Source organism: Muscardinus avellanarius (genome assembly GCF_963383645.1).
Source record: "Muscardinus avellanarius genome assembly, chromosome: 11".
Taxonomy (NCBI): Eukaryota; Metazoa; Chordata; class Mammalia; order Rodentia; family Gliridae; genus Muscardinus; species Muscardinus avellanarius.
In genome coordinates, this window is record NC_137797.1 from 68,289,046 (window position 1) to 68,302,365 (window position 13,320).

At 52.3% G+C, this 13,320-nt stretch overlaps 1 protein-coding gene across 1 annotated transcript; it reads left to right on the forward strand.

The window, feature by feature from the left end:
- Positions 1-1,672: 1,672 nt before the first annotated feature.
- KRT79 (keratin 79) lies at positions 1,673-12,625 on the forward strand (the record flags this gene model as incomplete). The annotated part of the gene is made up of 9 exons (XM_080705865.1): positions 1,673-2,140; positions 4,639-4,859; positions 6,433-6,493; positions 6,610-6,705; positions 9,623-9,787; positions 9,978-10,103; positions 10,904-11,124; positions 12,154-12,188; positions 12,444-12,625. The coding sequence occupies 9 exons, from the start codon at positions 1,673-1,675 to the stop codon at positions 12,623-12,625; spliced, it is 1,575 nt and encodes a 524-aa protein (XP_080561991.1).
- Positions 12,626-13,320: the final 695 nt, after the last annotated feature.

Genomic DNA, 13,320 nt, shown 5'->3' on the forward strand with positions numbered 1-13,320 from the left:
AGATGAGGCCCAGAGAGGCTGAGAGTTGCCTCAGAACACACAGCTCAGTGGGGATTTGTGTCTCATCCCTGCTCCTCCCAGATGTCTGGTACCCTAACTCCAAGCAGAGAGGACCGTCTCTTAGGCATCAAGGGACTTGTTCTGTGAGCGCTCCTCACTCCATCCCTCGTGGGAGCTGGGCACAACTTCTCTAAGCATTTGGAGCCCACTTGCAGCCTCCCAGTGGTCCCAGGAAAAGATACTGCAGCCTCTTGGGGCCTGGAGTGGACTCTCTCTCCACCTGCCTTCCCCAGCTTAGTAGGATGCCTCCCCCATTGGGGTCCCAGTCTTCTTTGTTGGGATCTGGGGATAAGCTGTCAAGGCCCCAGCTTCCGCCTGTGGGGCACAGGGAGCAGGCAACTGTCCCTGCTCCTTCCCTTCAGCCAGTGGGTCCTCTCTGGGCCTTACTATTGCTGAAAGCTGAAGCATTGAGGAAGGCCAGTCCCCAAGCCCCCTCCTCAGTCATCCCACAGCCTTGATACCGGAGTCTCTCCCTCTTTGCTTGGGGCTGCATTTGCTCCCAGCTGCCAGAGGTGGGGAGGGAACAGGGGACTATGTGAGTGGTTTTTACTTTTTTGGTATGTGATATTAGGAGTTGAACCCTGGGCCTCCTACATGATAGGCAAGTGCTAGTGCTGTGCTTTGGAGCTCATCCCCAGCTGAAGTGGCTTAAGGAGGCCCCTGACCCCTTCTGAACCAAGCATTTGGGCTTCCGGTGGGCAGGGGAGGAGGGGGCTGGTGGGGACCTAGCATGGGCCTCTGGGGGTTTCTGAGGCCCGTGTGTATCTTCATTCAGGAGGGGTCCTTCACTCACCTTCAGTCCTCTCCAAAGTGGCTGGGCCCTTCTGGGGAGGCTCTGCCTTAGGGAAGTTAGGGAAGAGGGTCAAGGGTCTCAGGTGAGGTTGAAGGCCCTCCGTCCCTCTGGGTCCCAGGCCTCAGGGCCTTGCTGGAGATCCCAGGCCCCACGTTGGGCAGGGGCCTCTCTCTGTCCTTGAATCCCTGCACAGAGTCTCCACCCAGCAGATGCCTGCCAGTGTATGACATAAGAACAGAGCACTACCTTCCCACCCTGTCACCTGTGCCCCCAATCTTAGACCTGATAGGAGGCTGTGAGGCTGTGGGCCAGGAGGGTGGGACTGGAGCAGGTCTGGGCGCTCTCTCCAGCGGCCAGTTGCCCAATGCTCCTTCCCTTACCGCTTGCACAGCCCTGGGCCCCCGGGGCCTTGGCTTGCAACTGGGCCCTGGGACAAACCCCACAGAACAGAGCCCCATTGACTGCGGCCTTGGGGTTGGGCCGGAGGAGACCAAGTCAGACACTGGGTGGTGGGGGCGGCCGTGGGAGTCCTATCATCCTGTTCCAAGTGAGGAGAGCCCGAGGGGGGGAAGGTGGCATCCGGCTCTGCAAGGTGTCGCCAGGTCTCAGCGGCTCTGGAGCACAGGTGGTAGCAGGGAGGGGCCTCCCGCCTGCTGGGCAGAGGGGACTCCCTCTAGGCCCACGGCCCCTCCCTCTGCTCCCAGGGGATTGTGGAGCCCAGGGTCCAGCCCAGCTGGGAAAGGATAAAAAGGTCACCAGTGGCCCCGCTGGCACTGCTCTCTCCCCTACTTCCAGCTGTTCCTGGCAGCCCTGACAACCATGAGATCCTCCATGTCTCGACAGACCTATTCCACCAAAGGAGGCTTCAGCTCCAACTCGGCCGGTGGAGGGGCTGGCTGTCGGACCCGAACCAGCTTCAGCTCTGTGACGGTGTCCCGGAATGGTGGCAGCGGTGGGGGGGCTCGCTGTGGCCCCAGCTCGGGTGGCTTTGGCAGCCGGAGCCTCTATAACTTGGTGGGCAACAGGGGCATTGCGGTCAGCGGGGCCTGCACGGGCCGGGCTCTGGGGGGCTTCAGCCTTGGCAGCGGGGCCTACATGGGCCTGGGGGCTGGCAGGCAGACATTTGGGCCTGCCTGTCCTCCTGGAGGAATCCAGGAGGTCACAGTCAACCAGAGCCTACTCACGCCCCTCCATGTGGAGATAGACCCAGAGATCCAGCGGGTGCGCGCCGAGGAGCACAAGCAGATCAAGACTCTGAACAACAAGTTTGCCGCCTTCATCGACAAGGTGGGCCGCGGGGGGTAGAGAAGTGGGGTGTCTGGGAGGTGGAACTGGGCTGGGCGAAATGACTTCTGTGTCTTTAAGTGTGTGTACAGGCGACTTGCTTTTCTTTTTTTGGTGGTGCTGGGGATTGAACCCAGGGGCATTCTGCCTCAGAGCTACACCCCTAGCCCTAGTTTTTATTTTGAAAGAGAGTCTTCCTAAGTTGCTGAGAATCTTGCTAAGTGGCTGAGGCTGGCTTCAAACCAGCGATCCTCCTGTCTCAGTCTCCCAAGTACTGGGATTCCAGGTGTGCGCCGCCACGCCCAGCACAGGTGACTTGGTCATGTTGGAGCCTTTCATGGAGCCTTTCCCTTTCATTCATACGACTGCATAGCAGTTTTATCTCACAATTAAAATTGGGATTGTCTGCAGTGCCCCTCTCAGCATGGTGGCCCTTACTGCTTTTTGTTATTTCATAGCTGGGGGAACTAAGGCTCAGGAGTCCAATGGGTTACCCAAGGCTGAGGGGTGGGGCCCTGTCTAGCTCCTGTTCTTTCAGGTTTGGAGGAGGCTTAAGGGCAGGATGTGATGAGAACTCCCCCAGATCCCCCCTCAATTGCTTCTCTTTCCCTGCTTTCTGTTGACATCAAGGAGCTGGGTTCAGGGTGGATAACATGGAGGGTGGTCACCAGGTCACCATGTCTTGAGGGTGTGGAGTTTGACCTGTTGCAAACTGGGAGTATCCTGAATTCTTCTCTTGCCTCCAGGCTGACTAGGGTGATTATTGTTAGACTCTGGGATTTCTTGGTCCATTTTGCTAGCTTTGTCTAGCATGGCCCTGAGCCAGGGCAGTGGGGCCTTGATGGGGAAGAACTGGGGGCAACCTTGCTTTGGCTCAGTGGTTTGTGCTTTTTACAAAGGAGACATTCGCATCTCCTTTCTCATGCAATGCCCGCAGTGGTCACGTGAGGAGGCAGGTAGATGACATTGTGCCCAGCTTTGAGATGAGAAAACAGAGGTCTTAGAGAAGTGAGGTGATTTTCTCAGGATCCTGAGGGTGACAATGGCAGAGGTGGCCAGGAACTTGGTCCGTGGCACCAAGAGGAGTGCCCGCTGCACGGAGCTGCCAGGCCATGTGACTGTGGCCCGGGGACCTGCGCAGCGATTGACAGCAGAGGGTGAAGCCAGCTCATTCTCATTCTCTCCCGTAATGAGCTCAAGTTCTTTTGTGGGACTATTTCAGAGGTCAAATATGCAAAAACATTCTCAGGCTTACAGAATCTTGGCCTAGGATCTGGGGGTCTGAGAGATTGGTGATTGGGGTTTCAGAACCTTGGCTGGGCAAGACCCCCACCCCAGGGTGGGTGCTGTTAAATGAGCCTCCTTCTGGGTTTAGGGAGAAAGGAAATCAACATTGCTATTTTGAAAAAAATTCTTTTTCTTTAAATATAGAATTTACAGAAAAATTGCAAGATTGGTATAAGATGCTACTCTGTACTCAGACTGAGCAGTTTTAACATTTGGCCACTTTCCCCCCCTTCTCTAGGCATGTGTAACATAAACAGTTTTTTCTTTCTTGGTTTTGGGGATCGAAAAGGGATTTCTACCTCTGACCCATACTCCCAACCCTTTTATTTTTAATTTTTAATTAAAAAAATCTTTTCTGCGATACTGTGACTTGAACCCGGGGCATTCTACCTCTGAGCTACACCTCAAGCCCTGTTTTATTTTTATTTTGAAACAAGGTCTCATTAAGTTGTGGAGGGCCTCACTAAGTAGTTGAGGCTGGCTGACAACCTGTGATCCTTCTGTCTCAGCCTCCCAAGTACTGGGATTACAAGCTTGCGCCACCAAGTCTGGCTTTATTTTTTGTTTTGAAATAAGGTCTCCCTAAGTTGCTGGGGCTGGCCTTCAGTTTCAGCCTCCCAAATGCTAGGATTATAGGCGCACACCACCACACCCGGCTTATCATCGACATTTTTTTTGGTGATACTGGAGATTGAACCCAGGGGCATTCTATCTCTGAGCTCCACCCCCAGCCCTGTTTTTATTCTTTATTTTGAAACAGGGTCTCACTAAGTTGCAGAGGGCCTCATCAAGTTGCTAATGCTGGCTGCAAACCTGTTATCCTCTTGTATCAGCCTCTGGAGTACTGGGATTGTAAGTGCGCACCACCACACCTGGCGATCATCATCTTTAATGGTTGATTTTGATGCGGATTCAAGAACATCACCTTAGTTCTGTCTACCTGGGATGAATGAGAGAGGGAGACCCAGAGAGAGGTGACTTGACTGAGTCACCAAGCAGTAAATGTCTCAGCTGGGCTCTTACAATTAGGAATTCTTTAGAGTCCTTTTCGTCAGGCTGGACTGTCAGGCTGGTCCTCTCAGAACCGCCTTCCCTCAGCAGGTGTGGGTGCTGCCGTCCTGCTCCTCAGATGCTGGCCTGGGATGAGTGGGTGGCAGCCCTTGTCCTCCACTCTCCTGTGGCTGAGGGATGATTCTCCTCTTTCTCTGGCTCAGGTGCGTTTCCTGGAGCAGCAGAACAAGGTGCTGGAGACCAAGTGGGCACTGCTGCAGGAGCAGGGCCAGACCTTGGGTGTGACCAAGAACAACCTGGATCCCTACTTTGAGAATTTCCTGGCCAGCATGCGGAGGGAACTGGACAATAGGCAGAACGAGCGGGGGAGGCTGGACGCAGAGCTGAGGAATGTGCAAGATGTCCTCGAGGACTTTAAGAACAAGTGAGGAGACCGGGCACCTTGGGCCTGGGGAGGGTCCATGGGGAAGACCTCCTTGGGGAGAGCCACCCATTCCCGAGGTCCTGGGACCCACCTGAGGGACATGTGAAGTCCAAGCTGGCTCCCAGTGTTCAGGTCCAGGGTCCACTGCTGCTTGGAGATTGGTGCATTTGTTTACAATTAGAAATCATTTTTGCTGGGTGTGGTGGCACATGCTTGTAATCCTAGTACTTGGGAGGCTGACACAGGAGGATTGCAAGTTCGAAGCCAGCCTCAGCAGCTTAGTGACACCCTGTTTCCAAATAAAATTTAAATAGGTCTGGAGGAGTAGCTTGGAGGTAGAAGGACCCTGGGTTCCATCCCTAGTACCACACACACAAAAATAATTTTTTGTAAGTTAGGGAGAATAATATACTAAGCCCTCATGTTCTCATTAGCCAGCTTTAGTAATTATTGGGTCACAATCTCATTTCATCTCTCCTCCCTTATTGTCTTGAAGTAAATTGCAGCCATCAAGTCATTTCACTCACAAGTATTTTATAGATATATTAATGTCGTTGCCCAAGTTGATTTAATAAAACATAAACACAACACTATAATCATATCTAGAACTTTTAAGATGGTAATTTCTTTTTTTTTTTTTTAAAGAAAAACAAAAACAGCCTTAATATTTATTAACCCTAATGTTAGACAACTCAGAGATTGAGTTAGCTGGCTTACATGTATTGCCTTTCTTAATCCTTACAATACTTATATGAGTAAATATAATTGTGCCTACTTTTAAGTGATAAAGTTGAGTGATAGTGTTTAAGAAATCTATCTAAAGTCATAGATCTAGATAACTGAGGAGCCGGGATGGGGATCCAGATAGTCACCTTCATTTACTATTTGCTTGGTTTCAAGGGCAGAAGGTACTTGGCTTGGAAGTTTTTCAGGGTATGTACTATGTACTACTGGCCTCTTTTTGTGGATCTAATTGGTAATTTCTTAATATCATCAAGTTTTAAATTTCTAATTGTCCCATAAATGTTAAATTTTATAAATACAGTTTCTTGGAATCATGTTCAAAATAAGGTTCACATATATGTGATGAGTGGATATGTATATTTATGATTTGAAGGTGTGATTTTTAAAAATAACTTTTCCCATAATCAACACTTCCCATAATCAACACTAGCAATTTCTCAACCTCCCAGTGTCAGCTGATGGCTGGGGAGGCGTGGGTTGTTTTAAACGACATTCTGTTGTTGAAAGTGAATGCAAAGGTAAAGATTGTTTGCACATCCACACTTGCTCCTATCACGTCTTGGAAGGGCTCTGGTCCAAAGAGATGGTGGCTCTTGATTGCCATATTATTGCACAAAGTCTGTGTCCCTTTGCTTAGGAAAGGGTTGGGAGCTTATACAAAGGCAGTAAGTACCCCAAGTTTCTTCACTGGTCAGCTGCATTAAAGATCTGCTCCTTAAGTATCCTTGGGCGGTGGGTGACCCATCAGGGGTTCCTTGAAGCTGAGCAGGTTCAATGCCTATGAGGCAGAACTGGGCTGAGCTCAGTCTGAGTCTTCCCTGGGTGACAGGTACGAGGATGAAATCAACAAGCGGACTTCCGTGGAGAATGAATTTGTGATGCTTAAGAAGGTGAGCGTGGTGGCAGGGAGTGGGGGAGGTGGCCCTCTGGCTGCCAGGGTGCCGGGCTGACTGGGAGAGAGGTAAGACCCCTGACGGCCCGCCATCGGCCTTGCTCTCCCCCTCAGGATGTGGACACCTCATACCTGACCAGAATGGATCTGCACGCCAAGGTGGAGAGCTTGATCCAGGAGACTGAATTCATCCGGGCTCTCTATGAACTGGTGAGGTGGCCAGTGAACAGGAGTAATCGCTTACATTTACTTACGGCACTGGGGATTCCACATGGAGGTCTGAACTGAATGCACCAGTGCAACCTAGTTGGCAAAAGATGGGACCTTAACCCTTTCATTAGCACTCTCTTGAACTAAGCTCATGAATTAAGTGGTTTTGATGGGCCAGAACTAAGCCAAGCCTGTTGTGTAATCCTTTTAGCAACTCCATCATGTAGCGATGGTGGTCTCCACTTTATAGTCGAGGACACTAGGACTCAGAGTAACTGGCCTGTGGTCACAGAGCTAGAAAGAGAGTATCGGACTTCAACCTCGAACTCCAGAACCTGACTCTGACTACTCTATCATATCGCTTTCTTCCTATTTAATTGGTGTTGGAGGAACAGAGATGGGCAGAGAGGAAGGATGGGATTCTAGGCTGGAGCAGAAGGCAAGGTGGGGCTAGTGGGTAGATCAAAGAATCCAAGAGGGGTCCTAGGAGACAAAGGGGCCTTGGGGGCTAGGGCGAGAGTGTCAAACTTAACATAAATTGGCCAGAGAAGAAGAGGTTTCTAGGGTCAGCAGGGACCTCAAGCCTAGCCTAGCCAGTGCAGGAACCTTTTCTATGACGTAGCCTCTACTAGAATACTCCCAGCAGTGAGGAGCTCACTACTTTTGGGCTCAGGCACTGCCATTGTTGGTAACTCTATTGAAAGCTGACTTGTGCCAGGAGTGGTGGCGCATGCCTGTAATCTCAGTACTTGGGAGGCTGAGACAGGAGGATCACAAGTTTGAGGCCAGCCTCAGCAACTTACTGAGACCCCGTTTTAAGGGCTGGGGGTGTAGCTCAGAGGTAGAATACCCAGTACCACTTAACAACAACAGCAGTAGTAACAACAATGACAACAACAACAACAACACAGCTAGCTGACTTGAATTTTGTTCCCATTTCTGTCTTTGATGGGCACTGACTGTCCTCTGGGCTTGATATACCCATTTGTTTTCCATATCACATTTATCTTTGATATGACAGCCTTTTAGGGGATGGGTCTATCAGGGAATAAAAAGCTATGATCCTTGAGAACTTTAGGAAACACAGTATTTTTTTTTGGTAGTTCTGGGATTGAGTCCAGCGGTGCTCTACTGCTGAACTATACTCCCAGCTTGCTCTCTTTTCTTCTTCTCCTTCCTTCCTTCCTTCCTTCCTTCCTTCCTTCCTTCCTTCCTTATCTATCTACCTATCTGTCTGTAATCATCATCTATTTATTATTTTTGTGGTACTAGGGAGTGAACCCAGGGGCATTCTATCTCTGAGCTACACCCCTATCCCTTTTTACTTTTTGTTTTGAAACAGAGTCCTGCTACGTTGCTGAGGCTGGCCTCAAACCTGCAAGGACTGGGATCACAGGAGTGTACCACGGCATCTGGCCAGGAGACAGGGCTCCTAATACAGTACTCAGAAAACAGAGGGGCAGGAGGAAGAATGGATGTCTATCCATGCAGCCTAATGCTGCACTAGACTGCTATTTTTAGAAGCCATTTCATCAAGCTGGCTCGTTAGACAAGCCCTGGGCTTCCTCACATGAATGTTTTCAAGGAAGACATGTATCCACTCTCCTCTAACCTTCTGTATCTGGGTAATCAATTTTTTGAAATGGGATGCAGGAACTAATCATTCTCTTTCTTTTCTGTGAAGTGTTATTGTAGTTTTATTTTTTATTTATTTTATTTTTATTTTTTATTTTTGGTGGTACTGGGGTTCCTGGAAGCCCTTCTACCTCCGGGCTACACTCCCAGACCGATTTTTACATTTTTATTTGGAAACAGGGTCTCCTAAGCCAGCGCGCGCGGCTGGCTTCGAACCCGCGCGATCCTCTTGGTTCTGCCTTCCAAGCGCGGGGATTACAAGCGTGCGCCACCACGCCCGGCCTTTATTGTAGTTTTATTTCGAGCCACTTGGGCACTGTGAAACTCGATTCTCCTATCCAGTATATTACTGATGTCCTGCTTTGGATGATCTGCAAACCAGATAACTTTCAGTTTAGTTATTTGCGGTTCTCTCTTGACATCCAGCTTAATTAAGAGAATCCTAAATCTTCCTCTTTTGAAAACCCGTGCATTTGCTGGGGTTCTGGAGCCTCCCCTATTCTCCTGATTTTACAGACCACTGGGTGTCCACCCACCCCCTTGGCCATCCCCATGGCTTCCCAGGATCCTCTGGGCTAGATCCCTGAGACCTCTTAGGCCAAGGCCTCTTATACTCTCTTTATCTATCTCAGATTTCTATTTCCCCTCAGGCATTTCCCTGCTGTGTTCAATTTGATGGCTATTTTCCATGATGAGGCCAATGGTGAAGCACCTGGGTTGTTGGCTTTCCTGGGTCTCGCAGGGGTTAGCCCAATAGCACCTCCCTTGCTCTTCTTGCCTAGAGCTTGTCTAGCGCCTCTGTGCACTGACCTGAGCATTTCTCTGGCTCCTCTCTGGCTGCACGCAGTCTGCCAGGAACTCCTCATTTTTTGTGCTGGAATCGCCTGGGGGTGGGGCTCTTCCCACTTTGTACAAAAGCTCCCTATGGGCCATCCGGTGGGCTTGCCTGCCTCACAGGGTGATCTGAGGAAGAGCGGGAGTAGAGGATGCGCTGGCCCAGGGCCAGGCACCTGTGTAGAACAGGAAACACATATTCCTTTTCTCCTTTGATCTCTTAGAACCCTCAAATCCATACAAATAAGTGAAGTTTGTAAAGCTGAGAGCCCCATTTCACAGGTGGGGAGACTAAAGCCACTTCTGGCGGTCATGCTTCCTCGTAGGGAGGGGCCTGGGGAAGCCTAGCATGGGCCTCCTGATGCCACCCAGAGACCTGTCCTCCGGCCCCTGCTGCCCTCCCAGGCCTGGGCAACGACACTAGTGGCAGCTGCTTCTGTTTCTCCAGGAGCTGAGCCAAGTGCAGACCCAAGTGTCTGATACCAATGTGATCCTGTCCATGGACAACAACCGCAACCTAGACCTGGACAGCATCATCGCCGAGGTCAAGGCCCAGTACGAGATTATCGCCCAAAAGAGCCGGGTGGAGGCTGAGACCTGGTACCAGACCAAGGTGAGAAGGATGGACGGCTCAGGTGCGTGGTCTGGGATGGGACACAGACCTCCTCCATGGTGAGAGGCCTGGGCCCCGGGATGCTCGGAGCTCCAGCGATCAGATGCACTCAGTGCCCACAGGGCCTGGGGCAGTGGTCACCCTGTGGGCTAGGCTCTCTGATACTCACCGCCACTTCCTTGGCCTCCAGTATGAGGAGCTGCAGGTGACAGCTGGGAAGCATGGAGACAACCTGCGGGACACCAAGAATGAGATTGCGGAGCTCACCCGCATGATCCAGAGGCTGCAGAGTGAGGCAGACGCAGCCAAGAAGCAGGTGGGCCTCTCCTTGGGGCCTGGGGTCCGGCTGGGCATTGCAAGGCCAGAGAGGCTTCTCACTGATAGATGGGACAGCTCAGATGTTGGACCCTCAAGATCAGCGTGCTTCTTTAAATGGGAAGAAACTGGGACCCAGGGTATTAGGGCGGGCATTGTCCAAGGTCACACTGTATATTAATGGTAGAGCAGGTGGGGCTATTTCCATCCCATTTCCAGAGCAGAAGGCTGAGGGTTCCAGGATCCAGGTTACAGATAGCACCCCCTAACGGGGGATGGCTGAGAAGTGTGGATTCTCCAGATCAGAATGAGGCTAATAATGAGGTTACATCATGTATTTTATCTCTTCTGAAGCGCTGGGCTGAGCTGTAGTAGGAGGGACTGAGGTTAGACTTCAGTAAGGGCTTCCCCAGTGCTGCTACAGGATCAAATAGATGTCTTTGTTCAGAGGCATGTTCTCTTCTGGTGTCCCCCAGTTGGCTGGGGCAGGGGCATGGGGCTGGTGACCCCTGGCTTGAGGGTAGAGAGGTGAATGGGATGACCCTGGAGGGTATTCCTAACACTTTTTTTTGGGTAGTACTGGGAATTGAACCCAGAGCATTTGACCTCTGAGCTACATATATCCCCAGCCGTATTTTTTATTTGGAAACAGCCATCTCACTAAGTTGCAGAGGACCTCACTGAGTAGCCGAGGCTGGCCGCGAACTCGTATCTTCCTGTCTCAGCCTCCCAAGTACTGGGATTACAAGTGTGCGCCACCATATCCAGCTTCTCAACACCTTCCACCCCCCACTCCCGTAGTGTCAACAGCTGCAGACGGCCATAGCAGAAGCGGAGCATCGTGGGGAGCTGGCGCTCAAGGATGCTAAGAAGAAGCTTGGGGATCTGGATACGGCCCTGCACCAGGCCAAGGAGGACCTGGCCCGGCTGCTGTGTGACTACCAGGCCCTTATGAATGTCAAACTGGCCCTGGATGTGGAGATTGCCACCTATCGCAAGCTGCTGGAGAGCGAGGAGAGCAGGTGGCGGCCCCTTCGCCCTAGCTGAGGGGGCTTCCCAGCCCTGCCCTTGGGAGGCCGTGCAGTCCGTGCTGGTGGTGGGAAGGGGAGGCATGGGCAGAGGGCCGGGAGCAGAGCCCTAGCTCATCTTGAGGGGAGTCGCCTTTGCTGCTGCCTCTGGTGCTCGGCTCCTCCACGGCACACGCACCCTGCATTCCTGCAGTGACCAGCAGTGACCAGCAGCGCCACGGGAAGGAAGCTTCCTCCTTCACCTCAGACTCCACCACCAGTGGAAGCTTTGAAACACACACACACACACACACACACACACACACACACACACACACACACACCTATCTATCTTTTTTCACAAAATTTATAAAAGCTTTACGATTCGAATTTTAAACAAATGACTTCACAGGCAATCTGCTCTGAGAAATATTTTTGTAGGCTAAGCATCTGTTTCCCCCTAGCCTCTGACAACAGAATATACTTATTAATGACTTATTCTCGGTTTGCAATCAGCACAGTCTCACCTACAAATGAGATTAGACCCAGACCCCCAAAGTAGAGTCCTGGATGTTGTTCTTTATACCCTAATTTCACTAATTACCAAAGGACTTGGGGGATGATTTCAGCCAATCAAATTTCTTGGCTACTTTATAAGATGGAGTCCAAAGGGCTCTCTCTTCAATGATGCTTTGGGGGGGCCTAGCTCATCGGCATCCTTCTGGGCACTAGTGGAGAGGAGCCAGGCAGACCCTGGGTGGCTTTGCGTGATCTTGGGTTTTGTCTCCCCTGGAGTGGGGCACTGTCCACGGTCCTCCTGGGGAGAGCGTGAAGGGGAGTGGGGGATGAGGTGGTGTGGCTGCCAACAGCGCTGCGGCCTCTGCAGCACTGGTGTTTGGCCACATGCACATATTTCTCAGGTCTCCTGGTTTTGTCACTGGACCCTGGCACCGAGCCGGCCCAGGTTAAAGGCAGAGGGAGGGAGAAGGTTTCCCATGGGCTCAGGGCCACTGACGCCTCTCCTGGCCTTTGTGTTTCCCCTAGGATGTCTGGAGACTGTCCCAGCGCAGTCAGCATTTGTGAGTATTTGCTGTTCGGTTCCTGCCCTTGGCCTGGTCCCAGGACCTTCTCGTTCATTCTACCTGTCCTTTCCCTAAGGCAGCCCCTCACCATTTGAGCCCCTGGAGACAGGCTGAGAGGGGCTCACAGAGTGAGCTCCCCGTCCTCTGGCTCTGGGGCTGGCTTTTGGGTCAGCCCTTGCTGTCGCCCTGCCCCGCCCACCCTTTCCAGTAGAAGCCCGGCTGCCAGCCTAACCCAGACCCTTTGCCTTGCAGCGGTGACCGGCCACTCCACCACCATGGGCGGCAGCGCTGGCTTTGGGGGCGGCATCTCGCTGGGTGGGGCTGGGGGCACCAGCAAGGGAGGATTCAGCACTGTCAAGGGCGGGTCCGCCTCTGGGAGCACCTCCATCCTGCGGAAGACCACCACGGTCAAGTCGTCCAGCCGGAGATACTAGCCGCTGAGCCTCCCGAGCAGGGGATCCCTGTGGTCCAGCCCTACCCCAGCACCCACCTTTCCTACCCACCCTACCCCCTTCTCAGGAGCAGGGACAGCCCAGGGAACCCAGGTCTTGCATATTTTCATACCACATGTTTGTGTATAATTTGCATTCCCCAAAGGGCTCAAATCTCTTAGGTTTTTCCCTCAGTTTGGCTGTGGGATGGGAGAGGAGGTTGAGATGGCGGGCTGGAGGGATGTGTTCGGGTGATATGGGGGGGTGACCGTCTGACCATCCAGGGAAGGCTGGATATCCCAGGGCATCTCTGCTTCCCGTGTCACCTTTGCCCTGCTCAGAGTCCAGGGCAGGCTGGGCGAGGAGATGGGGTAGTCAAGCGTGGTCCCCAAATACCCTCCAACCTCCCAGTTTCCCACCGTACCCACCTGAGCCCCACATCCCCATCCCATCTGTGCCTGTGATGTGTCTCAATAAACAGCAACTGCAGCTGCACAGCTGCCTGGCTACGGCTCCCTCTGTCCCCCGGGAACTCGGACTGCTTAGTTGATTCGCGCCCTAGTTGATGGCTGAAGCAGCACCGGCATCAACCAGTGCTGCAGCCACTGTGTGGGGAAGCGCCTTCTCCCTGTGCCACCGCTCCTCTGGGGCTTGTGGGGTTGCAGAGGAGCTTGAGGCTCAAGACAGAATGTGCATTG